Source organism: Pongo abelii, chromosome 15 (genome assembly GCF_028885655.2).
Source record: "Pongo abelii isolate AG06213 chromosome 15, NHGRI_mPonAbe1-v2.0_pri, whole genome shotgun sequence".
Taxonomy (NCBI): domain Eukaryota; kingdom Metazoa; phylum Chordata; class Mammalia; order Primates; family Hominidae; genus Pongo; species Pongo abelii.
The window spans coordinates 78,187,228-78,214,543 of record NC_072000.2 but is presented as its reverse complement, the minus strand read 5'-3'; the positions used below and the strand labels follow the sequence as shown (position 1 = coordinate 78,214,543).

At 45.7% G+C, this 27,316-nt stretch overlaps 3 protein-coding genes across 17 annotated transcripts in view; 2 read left to right on the top strand and 1 right to left on the bottom strand.

The window, feature by feature from the left end:
* Positions 1–8,893, top strand: part of ENTPD5 (ectonucleoside triphosphate diphosphohydrolase 5 (inactive)) — a 55,792-nt gene extending 46,899 nt beyond the window's left edge. For all 5 annotated transcript variants that reach the window (XM_024231771.3, XM_024231773.3, XM_054530831.2 and 2 more), the window contains 3 exons: positions 253–309; positions 2,047–2,162; positions 5,135–8,893. In XM_024231771.3, coding sequence (XP_024087539.1) covers positions 253–309; positions 2,047–2,162; positions 5,135–5,221 — 260 coding nt within the window. In that variant the 3' untranslated portion in view covers positions 5,222–8,893. The remainder of the gene's footprint in view (positions 1–252; positions 310–2,046; positions 2,163–5,134) is intronic.
* Positions 8,894–9,010: 117 nt separating this feature from the next.
* COQ6 (coenzyme Q6, monooxygenase) lies at positions 9,011–22,210 on the bottom strand. 11 transcript variants are annotated; one of them, XM_063715911.1, is made up of 12 exons: positions 22,018–22,210; positions 18,645–18,779; positions 16,684–16,742; positions 16,260–16,383; positions 13,903–14,033; positions 13,102–13,209; positions 12,956–13,018; positions 12,657–12,764; positions 10,767–10,969; positions 10,572–10,687; positions 10,239–10,405; positions 9,011–9,144 (listed from the first exon to the last, which is right to left on the bottom strand). In XM_063715911.1, the coding sequence occupies exons 3-12, from the start codon at positions 16,711–16,713 to the stop codon at positions 9,115–9,117; spliced, it is 1,080 nt and encodes a 359-aa protein (XP_063571981.1). In that variant the 5' UTR covers positions 16,714–16,742; positions 18,645–18,779; positions 22,018–22,210; the 3' UTR covers positions 9,011–9,114. The 11 variants fall into 11 exon arrangements, with proteins under 11 accessions (XP_063571981.1, XP_024087536.2, XP_063571982.1 ...); XM_024231768.3 differs by lacking the exon at positions 22,018–22,210 and adding an exon at positions 21,703–21,961; XM_063715912.1 differs by lacking the exon at positions 22,018–22,210 and adding an exon at positions 21,914–21,960.
* Positions 21,780–27,316, top strand: part of FAM161B (FAM161 centrosomal protein B) — a 16,843-nt gene continuing 11,306 nt past the window's right edge. Inside the window, exons 1-3 of the mRNA XM_024231767.2 lie at positions 21,780–22,201; positions 24,269–24,588; positions 26,003–26,553. Of these exons, the coding sequence (XP_024087535.2) occupies positions 21,983–22,201; positions 24,269–24,588; positions 26,003–26,553 (1,090 nt within the window). The 5' untranslated portion in view covers positions 21,780–21,982. The remainder of the gene's footprint in view (positions 22,202–24,268; positions 24,589–26,002; positions 26,554–27,316) is intronic.

The following is a 27,316-nucleotide window of genomic DNA, read 5'->3' as shown; positions in this document are numbered from 1 at the left end:
GTTATCTGCCTTCCTCGGCCTCCCAAAGTGCTGGGATTACAGGCATGAGCCACCACACCTGGCCTATTGTGTTTTATGGGTCTGTTTTTTCCATTGTGGTTAAATATACATAACATGGAATAGATTGTAAATAAGTAAAATGGGCTGCATAAATTACATTATGTACATGTGTATATAATGAATGAATGAATGAATTTCCTTATGATTCCTTGAAGGCATTTTGATATCAGATAATCTTCTGTTTTATTTCAGATTATGAAAAGGGGGGTATTTTAAAAGTTGAAGATTTTGAAAGAAAAGCCAGGGAAGGTAAGTGTCAAGGGAAGCCCTTGAAGGTAAGCCTGTGAGACTGCCTGCCTACTCTAGTGACCTAAAGTGACCTAAAGCACCTCAGTCAGCTCAGAAGGCCTGTCAGAAGGCTAGTTTCCTTTCTGAGTCTTCCAGTCTTTGCTAAAAGTTAAAAGCATTGGGTGGTAGCCAGGCATTGTGGCATGCATCTGCAGTCCCAGCTACTCAGGGCGGGAGGATTGCTTGAGGCCAGAAATTCAAGGCTATAGTGCCCTATAATCACACCTGTGAATAGTTACTGCATTGCAGCTTAGGCAACATAGTGAGACCTCTGTCTCTAAAAAAATAAAATTTTTTTTCAGCTTTATGCAGCATAGAATTATGGGCAAGAATATGGGAATACAAGAGGTTTTAGGAGGCTGGGCACGGTGGTTCACGCCTGTAATCCCAGCATTTTGGGAGGCCAAGGTGGGCGGATCACCTGAGGTCAGGAGTTCAAGACCAGCCTGGCCAACATGGTGAAACCCCATCTCTACTAAAAATACAAAAATTAGCCGGGCGTAGTGGCAGGCGCCTGTAATCCCAGCTACTCGGGAGGCTGAGGTAGGAGAATCGCTTGAACCTGGGAGGCAGAGGTTGTAGTGAGCCAAGGTCGTGCCACTGCACTCCAGCCTGAACAACAGAGTGAGAGTCTACCTCAAAAAAAAAAACAAAAAAAGAGGCTTTAGGGCTTTAGGGAAATGGTGAAGACCTTTTTTTCCTTCTACATTTCTTGCTTTCTTTTTTAAATTGAAATAGTGTTATCAGTGTTAATGAAACACTAAGCATCAAAAGACATGGGAAGTAGTCACAGAGGCTTCCTTGAGAGGATCAAAACTACCAAGAGAGCTAGGCACAGTGGTTCGACCTGTAGTCTCAGCTACTCGGGAGGCTGAGGCAGGAGGATCGTGTGAACCCAGGGGCTTGAGGCTGCAGGGAGCTGTGATCATGCCACTGTACTCCACCCTGGGTGACAGCATGAGACCTTGTCTCTAAAAAAAAAAATTAATAAAAAGTTTTTAAAAATTAAAAAATAAAATACAAATGATCTTATCCAGTAGCCTACAGTAGGGTTAAATGATATTTCCCTGTCTTCTGGGCCTCAGCATTAATAATAGATAAGGGACTTAGAACTAAGCCCCCACAATAGGTCACAGAAACTTAGCAAATAAACTAGAGCCCATGTAAATGTGAATAGATAATCATACCAGAGATGTGCAAGTTCTTCAGAAGCTGCGGTCTTACAGAGGCAGTCAGTGCATAGTCTAGTCTCTGAGATGCCTAGGCATTAACCAAAGGGAGACTTCTGCTTTCCTTATTCTTCTTCTCCCCCCACCTTTTTTTTCTGAGACAGAGTCTTGCTCTGTCACCCAGGCTGGAGTACAGTGGTGAGATCTTGGCTCACTGCAACCTCTGCCTTCCGGGTTCAAGCGATTCTCCTGCCTCCTCAGCCTCCCGAATAGCTGGGATTACAGCGGTACACCACCACGCCCTGCTAACTTTTGTATTTTTAGTAGAGATGGGGTTTCACCACGTTGGCCAGGCTGGTCTCGAACTCCTGCCCTCAGGTGATCCACCCGCCTCAGTCTCCCAAAGTGCTGGGATTACAGGCATGAGCCACCGCACCTGGCCCCCTATTCCACTTCTTTCTAAGAGAAAATCCTACACCTCTCAGTTAGTTGCAAACTTGAGCTCCACTGTTTACTCCCTCTCTTTCAGTGTGTGATAACTTGGAAAACTTCACCTCAGGCAGTCCTTTCCTGTGCATGGATCTCAGCTACATCACAGCCCTGTTAAAGGATGGCTTTGGCTTTGCAGACAGCACAGTCTTACAGGTAAGGACACTCTGGTGTCCTGTCTCCAGAGTCCCATAACAGCCCTCTTTTGTGGGGATTGAGAAGGAGTAAGAGCTTATTCAGTAATCAGAGTAGCTAGAAGTGAAATTATGAGGTATTTTTGTTTGGGCTATGGACAAGGTACTGTGCTGGGCACCATGAATGTGGGAAATTATCTCGATGCAATGGTAGCCTGCAAGTGTATTACCAGGCAAGCTATCGCAGAGGTCACAGAACAGAAAGACTAGCAGCCCAAATTAAGATGCCAAGTCACATGGTTTATTTATTTATTTATTATTATTTTTTGAGATGGAGTCTCGCTCTTGTTTCCTGGGCTGGAGTGCAATGGCATGATCTCAGCTCACTGCAACCTTCGCCTCCTGGGTTCAAGCGATTCTCCTGCCTCAGCCTTCCGAGTAGCTGGGATTACAGGCATGCGGCACCACTCCTGGCTAATTTTTTTGTATTTTTAGTAGAGATGGGGTTTCACTATGTTGGCCAGGCTGGTCTGGAACTCCTGACCTCAGGTGATCCACCCACCTTGGCCTCCCAAGTGCTGGGATTACAGGCATGAGCCACTGCACCCAGCCCACATGGTTTATTAAATCAATTTAGAATTCAGGGTGAGAAGCAAGGGGAAAGAGATGGAGAGGTGAACACAGAAGACAGAGTGCAAGCAGGATGCAAGTGCCACACTCTCTGAATCTTGGGTTCCATTTGTCCTGGGTTTATATGTCCTGCCTCTCTCTGCTGCTAATAGAGTGGTTACACATACTAGAGCTGAAGTTCGGTCATGGGAGCACAAAGACAAAAGGTGCCTGAGGCCACCACACAAACTTGCCCTATTTGGAGAGGCCCCAGGGGCACACACACGTGGCCATTTGCATTAGCTCAGTCAGTAGCCTATAAGATGGGTTTTCTTTGGCAGAGGACATGAGGGACCAAGAGGGTGTCACCAGTGAGTGGCTTATTTAAGGCCTCATGAACACTGAATGCCTCATGCATATGTAATGTGGCATATATATTTCATGTGTGCCTCGTATATTTAGTGCCTCTTGAATCTTAGGTCTCTGTCTTCCTGTCTCTCTCCACCTGTTTCAGTACATGCAGGCTCTACTTTATCTGTGGTAAGTTATTTATCCCCAGTTTTGGGCACAGTGTCTAGGCTCTATTACATCAGGTCAACACAGAACAATCAACTGGTTTACAGACTTTTTTGGTGGTGGTAGCATCTTTATCCAACAAAAACTTATGTAGAATATCAGTAATACAGCCGGGCCTGATGGCTCATGCCTGTAATCCTAACACTTTGGGAGGCTGAGGCGGGCGGATCACCTGAGGTCAGGAGTTCGAGACCAGCCTGGCCAACCTGGTGAAACCCCGTCTCTACTGAAAATACAAAAATTAGCCAGGCATGGTGGCAGGTGCCTGTAATCCCAGCTACGTGGGAGGCTGAGGCAGGAGAATCGCTTGAACCTGGGAGGCAGAGATTCCAGTGAGGAGAGATCACACCATTGCACTCCAGCCTGGGCAACAAAGAGCAAAACTCCATCTCAAAAAAAAAAGAGTATCAGTAATACAAAACTGGTAAAAGTGGAACTATTCTGGTTGAAGCAGAGATTGGGGGCCTGAAACTCCTCTATCATTTGGCCTCCCTTTTTCCTTTGAAGCATTTCTAAGAAACCCCTAAAATTCTGAAGAAAACAAATTGATAAACCAATAAACACTAATCTAATCCTCTTCTTATATAGTTGAGGAATTTGGGTCTAAAGTTTTGCCCAAGGTCACTAAGCTAATTGAGATACGTACTGGCTTAGAATGTCTTAAGTTCCCTGTTTGGTTATTTTTTTCTTTTTCTTTTGAGACCGAGTTTCGCTCTTGTTGCCCAGGCTAGAGTGCAATGGTGCAATCTCAGCTCACTGTAACCTCCACCTCCCGGGTCCAACTGATTCTCCTGCCTCAGCTTCCGAAGTAGCTGGGATGACAGGCATGCGCCACCATATTTTTAGTAGAGACAGGGTTTCACCATGTTGGCCAGGCTGTTCTCAAACTTCTGATCTCAGGTGATCCACCCGCCTCAGCCTCCCAAAGTGCTGGGATTATAGGCATGAGCCACCACTCCTTGCCTTTTTTGTTCGTTTCCTTTTTTCTTTTTCTTTTCTTTTTTTTTTTTTTTTTTTTTTTTGAGACAGGGTCTTGCTCTGTCACCCAGGCTGGAGTGCAGTGGCGCGATCTCGGTTCACTGCAACCTCTGCCTCCCGGGTTCAAGTGACCCTCCCACCTCAGCCCACTGAGTAGCTGGGATTACAGGTGTGTGCCACCACTCTTGGCTAATTTTTTTGTAGAGACGGGGTTTTGCCATGTTGCCCAGGCTGGTCTTGAACTCCTGGCCTCAAGCAATCCACCTGTCTTGGACTCCCAAAGTGCCAGGAGTACAGGCGTGAGCCACTGCGCCTGGCCCCATGTTTGGTTATTATTGGTGCTTAGGAAGACGCACTTGCTTACATAGTCGGAGTTGAGAAGCTTGGTTTGTTCTTTGCTACCCCTAGATCTATTCTCACCTCCTGACCATGCCCTTTCTGCCACATCTATTATCATTACAAGTTGCCTTATCTCAAATTAGCGAATCAGAAAATAAAGCAGGGGATACTTTGTGTAGTTTCAAGGTTAGGGAAAGAGTTCAGAATACTGTCTGTCTAAACTATCTCTCTAGAAGGCCTGATGGGCCACATCCTGGGCCAGAAGCATTCAGTTCAGAGATGAGAATGGTGGGTGTAGGGGCAATGGCCAATGGGCCATGGCCGGAAGGAAATTGTTACAGAGTAGTGGGAAGCCTGCAAAGACTGGCTCCTCTCAGTTTTGCCTTGGTTTGCCCATGTGGCTATTCTTTGCCAATATTTTCTGCCCAAGAGCTGTGCTTGCTAGAGTTGGAAACTGGATGAAAAGGTGAAGACTTTTTTTCTTCTCAACAGCTCACAAAGAAAGTGAACAACATAGAGACGGGCTGGGCCTTGGGGGCCACCTTTCACCTGTTGCAGTCTCTGGGCATCTCCCATTGAGGCCACCTACTTCCTTGGAGACCTGCATTTGCCAACACCTTTTTAAGGGGAGGACAGAGCACTTAGTTTCTGAACTAGTCTGGGGACATCCTGGACTTCAGCCTAGAGATTTAGGTTTAATTAATTTTACACATCTAATGTGAACTGCTGCCTAACCACTCAAGAGTACACAGCTGGCCAGAGCATCACAGAGAGCCCTGTGAGCCAAAAAGTATAGCTTTGGAGTGACAGCCCAGGGACAGTTCCCTGGAAACCAAAGAAAAATCTCATTTCAACCCTTTGAGTGCCTCATTCCGCTGAATATTTAAATTTTCCTCTTAAATGGTAAACTGACTTATTGCAATCCCATGACCCATCAATATCAGTATTTTTTTTCCTCCCCATACAGTGCCCTGCCCACCCTTATCTGCACCCACCTCCCCTGAAAAAGAGAGAAAAAAAATAACCTGGTTTTGCTTTCCATGTATAATTCCACAACACAAAATGGGACCATGTCAGACTCTGTATGATCCTATTCTGTGTTAGCCCCAATCAGCCAGCTGAGAGCCATCCTAAATATTAATAGAATGAGAGTAACTCTTAACTGCATAAATTACAGCCTTAAGAAAGAAGGCCACTCAGTCTCTGGGGACATGTTTTGGGAGGGTGTGGCTGCCTCATATAGCCTACCTTTGCTTTAGTCAGCATTTTATCAGTCAACTCTGGGATTAATGAACATATCTGACTTTATGGGTATGTGTATATTCAGTGCCAGTACCACCTCCCAGGCTAATGTGTTAACAGTGTTTTCTATGATTCTAAACTTGTTTTCTTTGTATTTCTAAGAAATACAACTAGGCCCAAACTTTTGGTCTGTGGTCAGAGGTCAGTGTCTGCTATTCCAGGATCTATTATTTCAGTTTGCCCTTTTATTCTGTTTGTAACAGTACCTTCCTGTCCTGGTCCCTGATCACTTTAGCTAATATCCTTTGAATTATTTATCTAGTTCAGAGTTTCCAATACCGTTCCTGACAAAACCCCACTTGGATTTGGTTGGCTCTCTCAGCCCTCATCAGTACAGTGGACCAACATTTCCAGGGAGAACCATATTTAATGTCCCTCATGTTCTCTTTTTGAATCCAAGTGCTCAGAGCTCTTGACTCTGAATTATTTACCCCAAATTCATTATCTTGCACTTTTTTTTGAGACGGAGTCTTGCTCTGTTGCTCAGGCTAGAGTGAAGTGGCACAATCTCGGCTCACTGCAACCTCCGCCCCCAGGTTCAAGCGATTCTTGTGTCTCAGCCTCCCGAGGAGCTGGGATTACAGGCGCCCACCACCATTCCTGGCTAATTTTTATATTTTTAGTAGAGATGGGGTTTCACCATGTTGGCCAGGCTGGTTTCCAACTCCTGATCTCAATTGATCCACACGCTTTCCAAAGTGCTGGGATTATAGGCATGAGACACCGCGCCTGGCCTTATCTTGCACTTTCAACATAATCATCCCTGCTTCTTATCTGCCCTGTAGTGCTCTTGGACCTGGAAGATCTCCCAGTGGTCTGGCCCCTTTGCCTTGGTTCTTAACCTCCAGCTTCTTTGCAGGAGTGTATTTCCCCAAACTTGTGGCTTTCACAGTAGACTCTGTTTCCATCCTCTCTCTCACAAAGGATGTTAAATATGCCTGGCCCTCACACAGTCCATGGGAAACCTTATTTTTAACATTACTCCACTGAGTCAATAAATATTTACCATCTGCTATGTGCAAGTTACTAGGCAAATTTCTGTATCCTTGTCCCTAAAATTCTTGTCGTCTTTAAATTCATTGTGGAATTTCTTTAGACTTCACACTGACTTTTATTACTAAGGTCACCTTTATACCAACTGCCTTCCTCAAAATGCTTATAATGAAATAACAGAATCTTGAGTTGGACACAGCCCAAAGAAATAATCCAGTGTTGTACTCAGTGCAGAATTCCCTAGAATTTCTAACAGGTTGTCATTCAGCTTCTGCTAAGCCATGTTCAAACAGCTTATTCCATTTGGAACTGCACTGATGTTAAAAAAAATTTCCTTATATTGAGCTGAAATCTACCTATCTTCTAAGTGGTCTTAGTTCTGCTCTAATCTCTCCTTCCAAAATCTTTGGATCTCTTGAAAAAAGCTCCTCCCAAGTTCTTTATGAGTGACATGACTTTTAGACCCCTTCCCATCTTTGTCAACAAAAGTAGGGTGCCAGACCAGTCACAGAACAGTAAACGTCATCCATGTTTCCTCCAGTAGAAACTAGTAGTTTTAAAAGAGGTAACCTGCGTTCACTAAAGACTGTTCCAGCTTGACAAATGCAGAGATGTAAGTCTCTGGTCTTTAATCACTGTGGGGGCCATTTTGTAAAACACACATACTGTTCAGCAGACTCCTTTGGTCATCCCAAATACCTCCGAACTCCAGGGTAGATGCATTCTAACTCCACATCTATTTTGTTAACCTTGATTAGACCTTCTGGAGAAGTAACCAATTTGTCCATCTTAGGAGCAATTTGGAATGAGAATTTTTATTTTTTTCTGTAAGGCCCATCCTGCCTGCAGTAGACCCTTTGGGCTTCTTAAGAGGTCCTACAGATTCTAGTAGTTTCCTCTTTGTAGATGTGTTAATATATTTAAAATACTTAGGACATGGCCTGGTACATGACAGATGGTGTTTAACATCAGTGTCATATGAAGAACACGCTCTGTGGGCCAATGGAGGTGTGCCTTAAAATTCTTCGTCTTGCCTGATTGTGTTTGCATAACTTCTGGAGAGTCTGTGTCCTCCTCATCTAGGCCACCTTTCCATTTTTTGTGAAAGATGACCTTGTCCCTGCCGTCTCCGCCAGGAGTCACACAGCTTTTCACAGCAGCTGCCATCTTTAATTCTTTTTCCTGAGATTCCAGGAAGGTTGTGACATTGTCACTTTTTTGTTCTAGAATCTTTTAAATTTTCTGCATTTGCCTGAAAAGCACCCCTGTAAGAATAGATTTCTCATGGCTCTAAAAATTATTCCCAAGAATACCTTACTTGGTTCAAAAGCAGACTGTTTCTCTTCATTTCATCTCAAATCAGACTTCTGGGCAAGATGTTCTTTAGAGTAAGCAAACCCACAACCTAAAAATCTCTTCAAGAGGCATCTCTGGTCTTGTGAAGAGACCTCTTCAAAAACCCACAGTAAAACTCCCCTCCCGTTGGCCACCAGTCTGCCACCAAACATGAACAAATTCTGCTGCTAATCGGTTTCCCTTGTGATCTGGTTCCTGAAGTCTTCGGATCTGTGCAATGAATTATTTATTGTTTTATTAAACAGACAGTGGTGTCCCAGAGAGGAACCATAAATAAAATGGAAATCTGGTGCTGTGATAAAGTAATAACTAGCATTAATGAGACCTGGTTTTCCTTTCAGAAAGTCCAGTATAGCTGTAACAAAGGTTAAAGCAATTTATATTTAATTTGCATTCTGATATTAACTTTTAAACAGCAATTCTAACAAAAATGCATCGATTCTTACCTCTATCAAAAAACAACTGTATAAATTTATGACCAACACTAAAAAACAAAAAAAATGTAAATTTTCTCTTTAGAAATGATTGTTAACAACTGGAAATGAGTAATAAAAAGCTCCTTGTGGGTTTTTTAGTAATAAAAAGCTCTTTTCAACCAAATTGTAAGTCTTCCTTCAAAGTTTTTTCCTTTGGTCTGGCTAATATACGCTCCTCACAGCAAATTATCATTCATTATTTGGGTGCCACAGGCCTATTAAGCAAAGAAGAAAAAGAGAATTTTAATGTAAAGTAAGTTTATTAAATAAGATCTTGAAAATATGTATGATGGATCCGGGGCAGGATGTTCTTTTTCATCAACATAATCTTTAGAAGAGGAGTACTCATTTGCTTGCAAAGGCCATAATCTGTTCCTGGAGAAAAAATAAAAGTGAGTGAAACTCTTAACACAGTAAGGTGAAGAAAATAATTATTGTAGGTAATCCTCTACAGAATTATTATTGTAGATAATAATCATGTAGATATTCTTCCCAAGAGTCCTTGTTTTATTTCAGCTAAAAAAAGAAAAATATACATATATATACACACGTTTTGGAGACAGGGTCTCACTCTGTTGACTGGGGTGGAGTGCAGTGGTATGATCATAGCTCACTGCAGCCTCAAACTCGTGGGCTCAAGCGACCCTCCCTCCCCAGCCTCCTAAAGTGCTGGGATTACAGGTGTGAGCCACTGCACCCAACAGAAAAACATATCTTTAAATGGAAGTTCTCAGGGATGAAACTAGTCAAGCAGCAAAAGGAGCTTAAACATCTTCATCATTAGAAATCCCTATTCATTTTTTTTTTTTTTCAAGAGACTGGTCTTACTCTGTCACCCAGTCTGAGTACAATGGTGTGATCATAGCACACTGCAGCCTCAAACTGCTAGGCTTAAATGATCCTCTTGCCTCAGTCTCCTGAATAGCTAGGACTACAGGCATGTGCCACCACACTCCCTATTCACTATTTTTAAGCCCTTTTTATACATAGTTATTGCTTAGATGTGGGCCGTTAACACCTAAAAGCCTAGCAAGTACTCTTCTGCTTGTAACCCTTGGGAAGGCAAACACATAAAGATAATAATTTTACGGCCAAGAAAATTAATTCAAAGAAATTAAGAGCTGTGGGCCAGCCGCAGTGGCTCACGCCTGTAATCCCAGCACTTTGGGAGGCTAAGGCAGGCAGATCACGAGGTCAGGAGTTCAAGACCAGCTTGGCCAACATGGTGAAACCCCATCTCTACTAAAAATAAAAAAATTAGCCAGGTGTGGTGGCGGGCGCCTGTAAGCCCAGCTACTTGGGAGGCTGAGGCAGGATAATCACTTGAGCGTGGGAGGCGGAGGCTGCAGTGAGTGGAAATTGTGCCACTGCACTCCATCCTGGGCGATAAGAGCAAGACTCTGTTTCACAAAAAAAACAAAAGAAATTAAGAGCTGTTTGCAAAGTCATTCCTCTGAGCAACCTCTTACTTTGAGTGGAGACACTGCATTTGTGGCCTGCAAGCCCCACGTCCTGAGCAACACAAGCGGGGAGGCACTGGTAGAATAGAGCCTTTTTAGTAAGTCTGTAGCAGCCAGAAGAGCAGTGTTGTGACGCTGTCTTTCTGTTTCATAACCTGTGAGGTGGCTCATGGAACCTGAAGGGCAGAGGAGAGATTAAATCCCTAATCCAATAATAAGGTTTTCTTCCGTCTCCTAGCAAGCCAGATATATTTTATGTCTACTCCTTCTTGCTACTGTGGGCCCTGATCTTGCCTAACTATATGACCTCTGGATACTTCCCCATAGTACCTGAATACTTACCTAAGTCCTTCCCATTGAAGGCTGCCGTACTGAGGTGATGGGCCAAGCTGGAGATATCCCCAAAGCCCATGTTGACACCCTGTCCTGCAAGCGGATGGACTCTGTGGGCTGCATCCCTAAGAATAAAGCAGAGTTCAGGTGTGACCTCTGGCAGCAAAGTGAGAAGGGAGTGGCCCTGCTCTGTTATCATCTTACCCAATGAGCGCCACCCGAGGCCTGACGTACTCAGCAGCATGTCCCAACCCAAGAGGAAACAGAACTCGGCTTTTGGCATCCACCCGGGCTACGCTTGGGGGCAGCTGGCGAGCCGAGACCTTAGTGGGCTGCAGAAGGCCGACAGCATACTGCAGCATGGCACCAGCTGTGTCGATGAAGTCCGTGTGGGCAGCATCACTCCACTGAGCAGCATCAGCCACAAGACAAACAAGGTGAAATTTGAGTAGCAGGGAATTAAAAATTCAACAAAGAAACCTTGTTTGTAACCAAAGCTTAGGCTAATGCTACCCAACTTGCCTACACTGATCTTGACAAGTGATAAGCCCCTCAAGTGCAAAGCTCAACTTCTCATCACTCCCCACAGGTTTTAAGATCAAGCCAAACTGCACATGAGCTGGGCCCTGCCTACTTCTGAGCTTCACCTTTCACTAGTCCCCACCGTCAATAACCACGCACTGGCCACAGTATAGCTCATCACACACAGTATCCTTCTACCTCCACAACTCTCCTCTGCTTAGAATGCCCATCTCTATTTCATTAGGATAACACCTCAGAGCATCCAGAAGATGTCACCTCTTTTTAACTCCTCCAGTCTTTCTCTGTGTTTCCCCCTGTATGCTTCCACAGCATCCTAGGCATACTTCTATCACTGTACGGAGACTGTCATTTACGGTCTTCCTTACTTCACTATGAACTTCCTGAAAGCGGAGACTGTTCTCAGTATCTCCAGAGCCTGCTACATAGAAAGGACAATTTGCACTGCAGAGGTCCTAGACCTGTGCCAGGAATATATACTAAATGGCCCACAGTAGGGTAGTGTTCACCATTTATCTCGGAATCCATTTCAGTTATGTTCAGTTCCCTTTACTCTTGTTGCTACTACAGAGCAGTGGAGTCTTTGGTGTGAAGGTAGCAGGCTTTGAGTGTCACTTAGGCTCCAAAAGTAATACTGCTACCCATATTATCCAAAGGCTGTGTCTACTCCAGAATAATTATTAGTATTTGTTGAGCACCTACAATGTACTAAAGATGTTCCATGGATTTTACAAAAGTTCTCTCATTTTGAAAGTCTTTATTCAATCCGGAGAAGTTAGTGATACTATTTACATTTTCCAGGAAATGAACAGGTAGAACCAGTATTGAACCCACATCTATCTACTAAGCTTACTCTTAAGCCCCATGCTGAAATTCGCTCAGCCTTTCCCTAGGAATACTTCCAATGAATCAGGCTTGAAAGGTTCAGGAAGCTGGAACCTAGCAGAACTGTTCAAAATGATCCAAGTGTTACAGCTTCAAAAAAAGGCCAATGCTAACCACCACCCAGGCAGCTGTTTCAGTCAGCCTAACAGCAGCCCACAACCCTCAAAAGGTTATTATTTATTATTTCTATTGTTTTGCATTTCCGTGTATACCCTCCTCCACATAATCCAGACCAAGCATTATAGTTACAAAGTACAAAGGGACAGCTGACTGGTTACTCCTTTTTCCTGACTCAAAACCACCTTTCTGGCTGGGTGCGGTGGCTCACGCCTGTAATCCCAGCACTTTGGGAGGCCAAGGCGGGCAGATCACTTGAAGTCAGGAGTTTGAGACCAGCCTGGCTAACATGGTGAAACTTCATCTCTACTAAAAATACAAAAATTAGCTGGGTGTGGTGGCACACGCCTGTAGTCCCAGCCACTCGGGAAGCTGAGGCAGGAGAATTGCTTGAACCCGGGAGGCGGAGATTGCACAGTGAGCCAAGATCGCGCCACTGCGCTCCAGCCTGGCAAGGCTCCGTTTCAAAAAAAACAAAAACAAAAACAAAAAAAAAAACCTTTCTGTATGTCCCCCTGCAACACATCATCAGCTGGGTAAATTAATACTCACAAAGGCAGAATTAACGGCATCCACAAATTTTTCCTCATCCATGCTAACTAGCTCTGCTGCATGTTCATGGGATGTGGACCAAACCAAGGAACTCAAGGTGTCTGAGAGCTGTGTCAAAAGAACACCAATACCAACGGCTAAGACTCTTCTGCACTTGGAAACTCTCAAGCATAAAAAGACAAGAAGGGAACTTACAAAACCAGCCTGGGCAGATTCCCTTGAAATCAGAAAAAGGCTGAGAGAAAGTGAAGAGGAAAGGCTGCATGCATGTGGGCAGACTGGCCAGAAGGACCTCTTACCGGGAGCAGAGCAATAGGCCCAGAGGGAAGAAATCTCTGCCAGGCTACATTGTTTTCTGTGGCCTGCAACAGAGGGGAGAAAAGTTTCTCTGCGAAGTACCTAGTGCCTATGAATAAAGTCCCCATATGGCAGCTCAGGATCTTACCTCTGATAAATGCAGAGTAGCCACAACAGCAGACTGGTCATAGTTCCAGCTCACATTCTGGATTCCAGCAGCCTGCCGTACTCCGGAGTTGTGACCATCTGCACCTATCTGCATGGACACATGAGCCTGCTAAGTCTTACAGCCTCTTCATAAACTGCTTCAGAAGTTTTTCTCTGCCCCCTAAAGCTTCCTCCAGCTCTGATTGTTGTGTGGCAGGATAATTCCATCAGGCCTGCTTCACTCACAGCCCCTAGAGGTGGAGCCCCTGCACTGTGTCACATCAGCCACAGCCAACAGAGCCAAAGCTGGACATGACTGAAAAGGTGCCAGCCATGAGTTAAACTCAGCCAGGCCCTCCTGATATTTGAACTAGAGAGCAATAAGGAAAGTTTCAGTATGGGGCACGCACTGGAGCTGAATAGTTCTGATGTAGGGTTAGGAATGGCTGCCATGCAAAAAGGGAAGCTTGTGAGCAGAAAGGAGAAAAATGAGAGGCAAGAGATCAATGACCAGACTCCTAAGAGGGAAAGAACAGCCTCCATTCCCGACACTCTGGTGCCTGTCCTGTGAGGCCCAGCTATCTGTTATTTCACAACCTAAGACGGCCCATGAGATTGCTCCCTGTACAGGATTTACGACGAGACCATCTCCACTTGAGCTGGCCTGAATGGGTACTGGTCCTCATAACCAAAAGCTTTGCCTAAAATTAAACTATAGCTTAAATCTAAAACCAGAGTCCCTAGAATCTAGGATAAGATGTAGATATACAGGACCCCTAGCAAAATAAGAATCTTCAACTACCAACAATTTGGTCTGGAAGGTGCTGCCATCACCTAGGGTAATATGAACCCAAGGGCTGGAGTCGGCCATAGGAAATGGACAAGGCCAGGTATAGCGAATGGCTTTGCTCCTGTAGAGAACCGTCACTCGGTCTGGGGAGGTCAAAAGAGAGGGAAAAAAAATTAGAAAGGTGGGCCACATAGGCTGAGGAAAAAGCCATAACTAAACCTAAAGCAAGGTCCCAGGACAGCAGTGTCTTGTCATTTAAGATTTAAAAAAATCAGTAATTAATGCTGTGGTCTGAGCTAATAAATGACGGAAGCCACAGAGATAACTCAATGTCAAAAAAAGACATTGAAGTTCTCAGTGAACTCTGTCAGAGGCACTCTTACTGTCCACATGCTTCTGCGCCTCCATTTTCACTCTACGCTTAAATGAGCCCGTGTTTGCTTTTACAGTAGACAGGCTGGGAATACCATAGGCTGAAACAAATCCTAGACTACAAAAGATTTTCTTCCAGCTAGAAATCATTTTATTTTTCTGGTCATAAAAACAATACGCTCTATGGCCAGGCATGGGTGGCTCATGCTCGTAATCCTACAACTTAGGGAGGCTGAGGCAGGAGGATCACTTGAGCCCAGGAGTTCAAGACCAGCCTGGACAATATGGTAAAGCCCCATCTTTACAAAAAATTAACCAGGTGTGATGGTGTGCACCTGTAGTCCCAGTTAGTCAGAAGGCTGAGGTGAGAGGACTGCTTAAGCCACTGCACCCCAGCCAGGGAGGACAAAGCAAGACCTTGTCTCAAAACAAAACAAACCACTATCTCCAAAAACATCAGCCTGTATACATCATTTACAGCTTTTTGTATGTCAGTCATACTGTCAACAAAGCGATTTAAATAATAATAGAGGGCCAGCGCAGTGGCTTACGCCTGTAATCCCAGCACTTTGGGAGGCCGAGGTGGGTGGATCACGAGGTCAGGAGATTGAGACCACAGTGAAACCCCATCTCTACTAAAAATACAAATAATTAGCTGGGCACGGTGGCCGGTGCCTATAGTCCCAGCTACTCCAGAGGCTGAGGCAGGAGAATGGTGTGAACCTGGGAGGCCGAGCTTGCAGTGAGCCGAGATTGTGCCACTGCACTCCAGCCTGGGTGACAGAACGAGACTCCGTCTCAAAAAAAAAAAAAAAATAATAATAATAGTAAGCTCGCTGTAGAAGTCTGGACAACAAAGAAAGGTTCAAGTGGGGAAAAATCACCCTTAAACTACTCAGAGACAACTGCAGTTATAGCTTTGGTGTATGGCTTTCCAGACAACTTCCTATGCATGTACATGCACACACAAGTGTGATCATGTGACCCAATATATTATGGAACAAATTTCTAAGTTATTAAATTTTAGATTCAAATTATCTTTAAAAGCTACATCATGGTTCACTGCACGAACTACTATCCAATATCAAAAAGCATTTAAGTTACTTCCAATTTTTCTCTCTCTAGAACATTAAGATATTTGCAAATCGCATAACTGATAAATTTATATTTAAAATATATAAAGAACTCCTATAACTCAAAAAGAGAAATAATCCAATTTAAAAACAGGCAAAATATTTTGAACAGACATTTCTCCAAAGCGGATACACAAATGGCCAGTAAGGACATGAAAAGATACTCAGCATCATTAGTTATTAAGGAAATGCAACCACAACTACAATGAAATACCACTTCACTCTCAACAGGATGGCTACAGTTTTTTTTTAAAGAAGGAAAATAAGCATTGGTGAGGATGTGGAGAAACTGGAACCCTTATAGACTGGTGGGAAAGTGAAATTGTATAGTCTCTTCAGAAAAGTTTGGCAGCTTCTGAAAATATTAAACATAGAATTATTATATGACCCAGCAATTCCACTTCTAAGTATCCAGCACCGTGAAATAATCATCAGCGGATTTCTTTTTTCTTTTTTTTTTTTTTTGAGACGGAGTCTTGCTCTGTCGCCCAGGCTGGAGTGCAGTGGCGTGACCTCAGCTCACTGCAAGCTCCACCTCCTGGGTTCACGCCATTCTCCTGCCTCAGCCTCCCGAGTAGCTGGGTCTATAGGCACACGCCACCACGCCCGGCTAATTGTTTCTTTGCATTTTTAGTAGAGACAGGATTTCACCATGTTAGCCAGGATGGTCTTGATCTCCTGACCTCGTGATCCGCCCGCCTTAGCCTCCAAAAGTGCTGGAATTACAGGCGTGAGCCACCGCACCCAGCCATCAGAGGATTTATTTATGGTGGACACTGAATATTGTAAAAGAGATCCTTTCTTCCAGTAAGTCCTAAGCAGTTCACTTCCCAATGAATGCAAGATGGAAGATGGGGGCCTCACCAGACACAGCCTCCAGCTGCTTAGTGAGAGCATGCATGATGACATCATTCTCCACGATATAGCCCATATCATCTAAATTATCCTTATCAAACATTATCAGGGCCTCTGAGCAGGCGTCCCACACCTGGAAACACAAAAGGAAAGTTTGCATTAAAATCAAGAGGGAAACACCACTCCAATCAGAAACAATATTGCTTTCCCAAATGACAGAGCAGAAAATCACAATTTGTCAGCCTCTCTGGCAGGAAAATATAAAATTAGAAGAAAATTCTCCTGGGAATGCTTCTCCCCACTTCCTCGGACTGAATGTGAACCTTGTCTGATTCCTCCTACATTCACAGAACACTTGGAGAAAGTGGACTCCGATATCTTAACACAAGACAGACCAAGACATCTTGACAAAATTGAAAAGATAAAGGGGCACCTGCATTCGCCGAAAGGCTCTGTATCTCATGTTGCAGATATGGTCCCAGGCACCAAAACCTACAAAAGAAAGGATCTATAGACCACAGTGACTTCACAGGGACCTGGGCTCCCCCTTGTCCCTCCATCCTGTTACGTAAGAGGTTGTTTTCAGTGTTCTTCAATAATACTCTCCACTTCTATCTTGTTTGATGTTAGTACCTAAGCTACTCTGTTCCCCAGTTCCAGGTTGTATAGCATGAAAAAAGACCCAGCTTCTGCCGGGCGCGGTGGCTCACGCCTGTAATCCCAGCACTTTGGGAGGCCGAGGCGGGCAGATCACGAGGTCAGGAGATAGAGACCATCCTGGCTAACACAGTGAAACCCCATCTTTACTAAAAAATACAAAAAATTAGCCAGGCATGGTGGCGGGCACCTGTAGTCCCAGCTACTCCGGAGGCTGAGGCAGGAGAATGGCCTGAACCTGGGAGGCAGAGCTTGCAGTGAGCCGAGATCATGCCACTGCACTCTAGCCTGGGCGACAGAGTGAGACTCCGTCTCAAAAAAAGAAAAAAGAAAAAAAGACTCAGCTTCCATGATCAAAAGGTCAAATCACATAAAGTAGGGGAAATAAAAAAAGAAAACCAAATCCATATATATATATATATATATATATATATATTTTTTTTTTTTTTTTTTTTTTTTTTTTTTTGAGACGGAATCTTGCTCTGTAGCCCAGGCTGTAGTGCAGTGGTGGGATCCCGGCTCACTGCAAGCTCTGCCTCCCGGGTTCACGCCATTCTCCTGCCTCAGCCTCCCCAGCAGCTGGGACTACAGGCGTCCGCCGCCACGCCCGGCTCATTCTTTTGTATTTTTAGTAGAGACGGGGTTTCACCGTGTTAGCCAGGATGGTCTCGATCTCCTGACCTTGTGATCCGCCCGCCTCGGCCTCCCAAAGTGCTGGGATTACAGGCGTGAGCCACCGCGCCTGGCCCCAAATCCATATTGTTCTTTTTCTTTATCATCCTATTGAAGTTATAAACCTCCTAAAGACAATTTTTAAAAAATTTTTACAAAGGATTTCTAGTAACTTGAAACCATTTGTTTTTTCTTTTTCAAGATACAACGTCTTGGTATGTTGCCCAGGCTTGACTTAAACTCCTGGGCTCAAGCGATCCTCCCATCTCAGCCTTCCAAGTGGCCAGGACTACAGGTACACATGACTGTGCCTGGCCTATGTTCTATTTTTTAGCTCTTCATAGCACTGAACAGATTCACTCATTGAGGAAATATTTACTGAGCACTGACTATGTGCCAAATACAGTAAAGTGGGAAACCAATGGACAAAGTCCCTGGCCTTCTGCAGTTAACATTCTAATTGGAGAGATGGACAATAAAAAAAACCCACATAATATAATGCCAGGTAGTAGTAAGCGTTATGAAGAAAAATAGAGCAGGGAAAGGGGCTAGAAAGTGATGGAAGAGTTTAATTTGAGATGGGGTGGTTTCAGACAGGATGGTCTGAGGGAAACATCTAGCAGACCTAATGACAATTTGCTAACTGGTTCCATGTGCACACATTATTCATCTGCACCCCAAGGGCATTTCACGTGTAAGCTCCCTAGCTTGCTAGAGGGCTTGACTCAGGATGAAGAGAGCACTGCTATTCGAAGTGAATGTTCATGATTAGTTCATATGATTTCAGTTCCACCAATTCATAATGACACAACATCACAAGTGAAGTCAACATGATGGACCCACATGCCTCAAGGATGCATTCCTCAGACAGGGAGTTGAGGCAGTAGCAACTGCAGGGGTCCACATCTTCAACTCTGCCCTAGACTACCAATCCCACCCCCTCTCTCCACCCACCTCAGTGAGCTCCCTCCTTGTCAGATGCTCTGATGACTCTGCCCCATGGGATACACTAGAAAGCTAAGTGGGAAAGGAGATTGGATCTTTGAAGGAGGATCTTCTACTCACTACTGAGAAGCGTTGCAGAGCCAGGGGAAATGGAGCTGACCCTGTTGCTGTAAGTTTCTGACAATTTCTCCAATACTTTCTTTGGACCTGCTTCGAGTAACAGGATTTTCTTGTCATGAAAGTGAATATCATATCCTTTAAAAAAAAATTTATATCATCTTAGGAAAATCAAGAATTTATTTCCTTTCCCATTATCAAGAGAAACAACAGAGTAACACTTAACCCTTAGAATATGAATTTCTTACGGAGAACATAAAGTAAACACTATACCCATGCAGAGTCCTAAGCAGTAACATATACCACCATTTTAGCCATGAGAACCACCCTGCCCACAACTGTAAGGCTTCTCCAAAGACCACTACATGCCACGTGCCAACAAGCAAATAATGGCAAACACCTAACTAGCAAACAGAATGCCCTAGAAAGGAAAAATGAAGTAAAAAAGTTAGACTATAGTATTTAAACACCAGTTCTTTCCAATCTCCAGAGTATTAAGTCACTAAAAATTACAACTCCTGTTCGAAAGAAAAAGTGGAATAAACAAGCAAAATTCAATGCAGTCTCAAGATTAAACCAAGAATAAAGAATTAGAGTTTACAGAGGCCGGTGCGGTGGCTCACACCTGTAATCCCAGCACTTTGAAGGCCGAGGTGGACAGATCACCTGAGGTCAGGAGTTGAAGACCAGCCTGGCCAACATGGTGAAACCCGTCTCTACTAAAAATACAAAAAAATTACCCAGGTGTGATGGTGGGCACCTGTAATCCCAGCTACTTGGGAGGCTGAGGCAGGAGAATAGCTTGATCCTGGGAGGAGGAGATTGCACCACTGCACTCCAGCCTGGGCAACAAGAGCAAAATTCTGTCTCAAAAAGAAAGAATTAGAGTTTATAAAAGAAAAGGTGGGCCAGGCATGGTAGCTAACACCTGTAATCTCAGCATTTTGGGAGGCCGAGGTGGGAGGATTGCTCAAGCCTAGGAATTCAAGACCAGCCTGGGCAACATGGTGAGACCCTGTCTCTACAAAAAAAATTTTTTTTAAACTAGCTAGGCATGGTGGCACGCCTGAGCCATGTTTGTGCAACTGCACTCCTACCTGGGGGACAAAGCAAAACCCTGTCGCAAAAACTAAAAAAAAAAAAAGAAAAGAAAGAAAGGTCAGGCACAGTGGGTCACACCTATAATCCCAGCACTTTGGGAGACTGAGGTGATGGATCACTTGAGCTCAGGAGTTCAAGACCAGCGTAGGCAACATGGTGAAACCCCATCTGTACTAAAAACACAAAAATTAGCCAGGTGTGATGGCGGGCGCCTGTGGTTCCAGCTCCTCAGAAGGCTGAGGCAGGAGAATCACTGGAACCTGGGAGGCAGAGGTTGCAGTGAGCTGGGATCCTGCCACTGCACTCCAGCCTGGGTGACAGAGTGGAGACTGTCTCAAAAAAAAAAAAAAAAAAGTTAGCTCCAGCCATACAGACAGTGAGTGGCCCATCTTGGCAGCTTTTGCTGTGGAGGATGGGGCACAGGGACATGGTCTGTAGAGCATGCTCTGTAAAGGGCACTATCTTCTTTTTTTTTTTTTTTTTTGAGATAGGGTTTCGCTCTTGTTGCCCAGGCTGGAGTGCAGTGGCGCGATCTCAGCTCACTGCAACCTCCCCCTTCCAGTTTCAAGCGATTCTCCTGCCTCAGCCTCCCAAGTAGTCATGAGAACCACCCTGTTACAGAAGTCTATGATCTGCTTTAAGTTAAATTTTGTGTATCTTGTGAGATAAGGATCATAGGGTGGAACAGCTGCCCTTAGATCACGGTGTCCAATCTTTTGGCTTCCCCAGGCCACAGTGGAAGAATTGTCTTGGGTCACATATAAAAAACACTAATATTAATGATAGCTGATGAGCTAAAAAAAAAAAAAAAAAAAAAATCACAAAAAAAAATCTCATAATGGGCCGAGCATGGTGATTCATGCCTGTAATCCCAGCACTTTGGAAGGAAGGGGCAGGTGGATCACGAAGTCAGGAGTTCGAGACCAGCCTGGCCAATATGGTGAAACCCTGTCTCTACTAAAAATACAAAAATTAGCCAGGCGTGGTGGCACAAGCCTGTAATCCCAGAGGTTGCAGTGAGCTGAGATCGTGCCATTGTACTCCATCCTGGGCAACAAAAGCGAAACTCCGTCTCAGAGAAAAAAAAAAGTGAAAAGACTACAAAATGGAAGAAAATATTTCCAAGTCATTTATCAGATAAGGGACTTATACAGAATAAACAAAATAATGGCCAGGCAGGATTGCTTATGCCGGTAATCCCAGCACTTTGGGAGGCTGAGGCAGGTGGCCTGCTTGAGCCCAGGAGTTCCAGACCAGCCTGGGCAACATAGTGAGACCTCGTCTCTATAAAAAAATACAAAAATCAGCCGAGTGGTGGCGCATGCCTGCAGTCCCAGCTATTTGGGAGGCAGAGGCAGGAGGATCAATTGAGCCAGGCAGGTTGAGGCTACAGTGAGCCGTGATCGTGCCACTGCACTGCAGCCTGGGCACAGCGGAAGACCCTGTCTCAAAAAATAAAAATAACTCTTACCACTCAGTATTCAAGAGACAAACTGCTCAATTAAAAACCGGGCAAAGGGTCTGAATAGGCATTTCTCCAAAGAAGATATACAAATGACCAATAAACATATGAAAGGATATTCAACATCATTAATCATTAGGGAAATACAAATCAAAACCTGGAGATCCCACTTGACTTACACCCACTAGAATGTCTATAAACAAAAAGACAATGACAAGTACTGTCCAGGATCTGGAGAAACTGGAACTCTCATTTATAAATAACCCCGGGAAGGCCTGTTTTCCCATGAGTAGAACAGACTCAGAACGCCCCTCCCACTTTTGACCCTAATGGACCCTGAAGGACCACACGCATTCCGGCGTGCCCTGGGGTTCCAGGGCAGAAGCGTCGCGAGACCTGAGAAACTGTCTTTGGGCAAGTCGTGCTAGGGCTCTCACGGCTCTCATCGTGCCTCCGCGGCCCGGTTTCCGGCCACTAGTAGCCTGGAGAGGGGCTTACCCAAGGCACAGGCCATGGCAGCGCCCACCAGGCCTCCACCCGACACCACCACGTCATACACGGTGTCTGTTGAGGCGCCGGACCACCTGCAGCAGGACACCAGCGGGCCGCTGTGGGGAGCTGCACGCACAGCTCCGCATCGGCTCACAAGCCGGGCCGCCATGGTAGAGACCTCAGCCGTCGCACTCGGAACTCCCGCAGGCCCACCTACGTAGTGCGTCCGGAGCAGAGCACTCCAATCCCGTCCCGCTTCCGCGGCGTCCTCAGAACCGGAAATAAAATGCGCGGAGAAAATAGGCCAATCGGAAAACGAACCTTGCCTCCTCGGGCGGGATGGATCGGAGGCTGCCCTGGAAGCCAACCAGACGCCAAAGCTAGAAAGGGGTGGACCCTGGCTCCGCGTAGCTCTCGCTGTCACTGCTGCTGCTGCCTCTGTCCAGCTGAAATGACCGTGGGGAGCCCTGAGGGAGCCCCCGGAGGTGCGGAGGGGAGCCGTCAGGTGAGGAGAGAAGCGAGACTGCCCCCGGGAAAGGAATCCCAGAGAGGAAACTGTTAGGCGTTGCCTTGGAGACAGACAGCACGGGCGTGTCACGGAGGGGCGTGGGATTAAAATGAGCGTTTAGGGACCAGGAGGCGGACTCTTAGAGACCTGAACCTCTCGGACTTTATACGAGGCTCTTCATAGGCAATGTCACTCAGTTTTCGCTTATCCTCTTAGTACTCTATGACCAGTAGTACAATTGTCGTCCCATTTTTGTAGAAGAGAAAACTGAGGCACAAAGAGATTAAGAAAATTGCTCCCCAAATTTGGCCAGCCGTGATGGCTCACACCTGTAATCCCAGCACTTTGGGAGGCCGAGGCGGGTGGATCACCTGAGGTCAGGAGTTCGAGACCAGCCTGGCCAACATGGTGAAACTCCGTCTAAAAATTAAAAAAAAAAAAAAAAAAATTGGCCAGGCGCGGTGGCTCACGCGTGTAATCCCAGCACTTTGGGAGGCCGAGACAAGCGGATCATTTGAGCTCAGGAGTTGGAGACCAGCCTGGGCAACATGGTGAAACCCCATCTCTACAAAAAATACAAAAATTAGCCAGGTGTGGTTGTGCGTGCTGTAGTCCTACCTACTCGGGAGGCTGAGGTGGGAGGATCATCACCTGAGCTCAGGAGGTTCAGGCTGCAGTGAGGCATGATTGCACCACTGCACTCCAGAACCTGGGTGACAGAGCAAGAACCTGTCTCAAAAAAAAAAAAAAAAAAAATTGCTCAATCATTCACTTAACTAAATTGTCCCCACTTCATGACAGCACCATTCCAGAGTTGATACCTGGTTCCCTGAATCAATTAGGGAAGCTAACCCTATAAAAATCACACCCTCAACCCTAAGTTCCCTAAGGTTTTCTGTAGTGTCCTGCAGCAAGTTAATAAGCCTAACTGATGTACTGATTACAAGTACATTCCTAATAACCTTAATCTGATGGACTTTATCAACCAAAAAGCTTTCCATAGGCACTCCATCTTTTTATAACCTCACAGTTGTTTATGGTTTTCACGGAATTTATTATCATCTTATATTGTCTGTCTCCTCTTAACTACAGTGTAAGCTTCATAAGAGTAAGGACCTTGTTTGTCTTGTTCTCAGCCAAATGCCCAGTGCACATCAGGCACCCAGTAAATATTTTATGAATGAATGGAGTACTGAAAAAGTTAATTGTGTATCCCACTTCTTAAGACATTGCTCTTCCAGCCAGACCATACTGTCTGTCTTGTTAGTCATCCATTCCTTTTTTTTTGAGACGGAGCATCACTCTTGTTGCCCAGGCTGGAGTGCAGTGGTACAATCTCATCTCACTGCCACCTCCGCCTCCTGGGTTCAAGCGATTCTCCTGCCTTAGCCTCCCCAGTAGCTGAGATTACAGGCACCCGCCACCATGCCCAGCTAATTTTTGTATTTTTGTAGAGATGGGGTTTCACCATGTTGGTCAAGCTGGTCTTGAACTCCTGACCTCAGGTGATCCACCTCCCTCGGCCTCCCAAAATGCTGGGATTACAGGCATGAGCCACTGCACCCAGCCATCATCCATTCCTTGACAGAGTGCAAATTAGCTAGAACATGAGGAAAGCAGAGGAGTAGAGATAAGGGAAGGGGGAGAAGGAAGATGAGCAAGAAGTAGGTAAAACCCAAGTAAGGCAGAGTGTGGCCATCATCATGGGCAGGATTCCTGGAGTGCAGGGGTCAGAAAGCCTGGTGCAGGTGGGGTACTCTAAAAGTTTACTGCACTGTATGGCGTAGGGAACCAACTTCAGCTCTTCGCTTCCCTCTCCATCCCTTCAACCAAGCGTACTTCATAGACCAAGTTGTGAAATTTCTTTAGACCAAGAAACACACCTTATTTTTAAAAATTCCTCCCAAAGTGTTGGGATTACAGGTGTGAGCCAGTGCATCTGGCAGACCCCAAATTCTCCCCAGTCCCTAATATACAGAAGCTTATTCAAAGTGAAATTAAGTTATGATTTGAATACCTTTGAAATTATTGTTTGACCCACAGCCTATTTCTATTCTATTTTAGATATTTCCCCCCAAGTCCTTCCCAGACACAGAGGCAGGAGAGGAGCTGTCTGGGTATGGGCTGGTTCTGCCCAGGGCCAGCAACCTTGACGAGTTCCTCAGCCCAGAGGAGGAGATAGATTCTACTTCTGACTCAACTGGGAGCTTTTACCAGACCTTACAGGAACCGAAGCAGAAAGGCAGACGGTGTCTGTTGGAGTCTCTCTTTCAGTCTGACCCAGAGAGTGATGAAAACCTCTCTGAAGATGAGGAGGACCTGGAGAATTTCTTCCAAGACAAGGACAGGGGGATGGTGCAGGTCCAGTGCCCCCGGGCTCTGAGGTAAGGCACTGCAGCTCCACGGCTGCCTCACTCCACACCTCCACACAGGTCACATCGTGTCTCTGGGCTTCATCTTCCTCTGTAAAGCAAAGGGCACTTCTGCAAGTTGCCATTTACTGAGGCTGTAGCTGAGAATCAGCTTTTGGTTCCAAACAGGTGTTCTGATTCCTCCCCAGGAATCCTAAATCACTTTGGGCAACACTTAGTCCAGTGAGGCACTGGAATTAATTAAAGGGAAGCCTTTCCTCAGGTGCAGGGGCTCACACCTGTAATTCCAGCACTTTGGGAGGCTGAGGCAGGCGATCACTTGAGGTCAGGAATTCGAGACCAGCCTGACCAACATGGTGAAACCCCGTCTCTACTAAAAATACAAAAATTAGCCAGTCATGGTGGTGTGTGCCTATAATCCCAGCTACTCAGGAGGCTGACGCACGAGAATCCCTTGAGCCCCGGAGGTAGAGGTTGCAGTGGGCTGAGATCACGCCACTGCACTCTAGCCTGGGCAACAGAGCAAGACTCTCTCTCAACAAATAAAAATAAAATAAAATTTAAAAATGGGCCAGGCACCATGTTTACGCCTGTAATTCCAGCACTTTGGGAAGCCGAGGTGGGTGGATCATGAGGTCAGGAGTTCAAGACCAGCCTGGCCAAGATGGTGAAACCCCGTCTCTACTAAAAATATAAAAAATCTAGCTGGGCGTGGTGGCAGGTGCCTGTAATCCCAGCTACTCGGAAGGCAGAGGCAAAGAATTGCTTGAACCTGGGAGGTGGAGGTTGCAGTGAGCCAAGATCATGCCCAACTTGGGCAACAGTGCAAGACTACCATCTCAAAAAATAATAATAATAAATAAATAAATAAATAATAAAAAATTTAAAAAAATACAGGGAAGCCTTTCCTAAATACACTTTCCCTGAGAGTGACAACAAAGTACCTTTATCTTGGTCAAGTCTTAGAAAGTAAATATTGAATGAGATAAAGTGTACATTATCTCATTACTTTATCTTATTTAATATTTACTTTTTCTTCCAATAACCTGGTAAGTAGACATTAATTTTTGCCATTCTACATAGGAGGAAATTGAGGTTTTAACAGAACTTTGCTCAAAGTTTGAAGCAAGATTTAAACCCAGGTCTGTCTGACTCTAAAGCTCTACTCTGCTCATTGTTCTCTCTCTCATATGAAATATTGGAGTGCAAAGTGGCAGTTCTGGGATGAATTCTGAGAAGAGACTTTCCATTAGGGCTGCCAGGATTGTCTGTGGGAAACTCATGGACATAGAGGCCTGTGGGGCTGTGGTGTTAGGCTGAGCAGCCAGCTGTGACCAGTGGGAAGGGAGGACTGGGGAGGAGGTCTGGAGGGAGCAGGGTCTCCTGACTGCCCTGTCTTCCACTCACAGATCTGCTTTCTTCCCAGGTGTGGCTCCACAAGGCGCTGCAGCTCCCTGAACAACCTTCCTTCCAACATTCCCAGGGCTCAGACCCAGCCACCCTCAGGCTCCCGGCCTCCCTCCCAGCACAGAAGCGTCAGCTCCTGGGCATCATCCATTACTGTCCCTCGGCCATTCCGCATGACGCTGCGTGAGGCCCGGAAGAAGGCCGAGTGGCTGGGCTCGCCTGCCTCCTTTGAGCAGGAGAGGCAGCGGGCCCAGAGGCAGGGCGAGGAAGAGGCTGAGTGCCACAGGCAGTTCCGGGCACAGCCTGTGCCTGCACATGTCTACCTGCCCCTCTACCAAGAGATCATGGAGCGCAGCGAGGCCCGAAGGCGGGCAGGGATCCAGAAGAGAAAGGAACTGCTCCTCTCTTCTTTGAAGCCCTTCAGCTTCCTGGAGAAGGAGGAGCAGCTAAAGGAAGCTGCTCGACAGAGAGACTTGGCTGCCACAGCTGAAGCCAAGATCTCCAAGCAGAAGGCCACCAGAAGGATACCCAAGTCCATTCTGGAGCCAGCCCTTGGGGATAAACTCCAGGGTAAAGACATCCTTGCCACCTTGCTGCTTCCTGCCTCGGGGAACCAATCCCACCATAGGGATTTAGTCAGGGCCCGGGGATCTGCCTGGCTTGGAGATTGGCTGCTTGGGTGGACCCACTAGAGGCTGCACGCTTAGTGCAGGCCATTGGGGAGGGTTAGGTCTGTCTATACAATCAGGACCTGTATGGAGCCAGGAGAGGTCCCACAGTGTCCCCAAGGCTCATCCTGTTGACATCTAAGTGAATGCACATGAGGGCCTCTGCACCCGCACAGGTGCAGGAATAGAGAACCAGTGAGACACCTAAGGACCAGGTTGGGCTCTTGCCACCACCAGCACACTGCCCTGAGATGCTCCCCCATGGCTCCTTCATCCTGGTGAGGTAGTGTCAATCGCCAGAATTACCTGGGGGATGATTATTTACACATTTCAAAAAGTATAGCTCCAAATAAGGGGCTCAGGCTTTATTCACTTTTCGGTAGCATGTGCCATGCTCCAGGCACTGTGCCATGGTGAACACACAGACATGGAGTTTGTAGATATGTGAGGAAAACAGATAAAGACAAATACATACAAATGTGGCGAGTTATTTACAAGGATTGAAAGGGGAAGCATGGAAGCATATATCAGAGGGACTTAACCTGGGGATTGGTGAAGGAAGGGAGCAGTTAGGGAAGGTCCCCTGAGAAAGTGGGCCCTGGGGCTGAACTGAAGGAGGGGTAAAGAGGGAGGAGAAGTGGAGCAGGCAGAATGTGGCATGGAGG

What these genes read in the sequence shown, in the direction of transcription:
- COQ6 (XM_024231768.3), bottom strand. Translation starts at nt 21,865, where the DNA reads ATGGCGGCCCGGCTTGTGAGCCGATGCGGAGCTGTGCGTGCAGCTCCC. An exon ending in CTACTCTGCATTTATCAGAG is followed by an intron (nt 13,019 to 13,101) that starts GTAAGATCCTGA and finishes CCTCTGTTGCAG; the next exon opens with GCCACAGAAAACAATGTAGC. An exon ending in CCTCGGGTGGCGCTCATTGG is followed by an intron (nt 10,688 to 10,766) that starts GTAAGATGATAA and finishes CTTTATTCTTAG; the next exon opens with GGATGCAGCCCACAGAGTCC.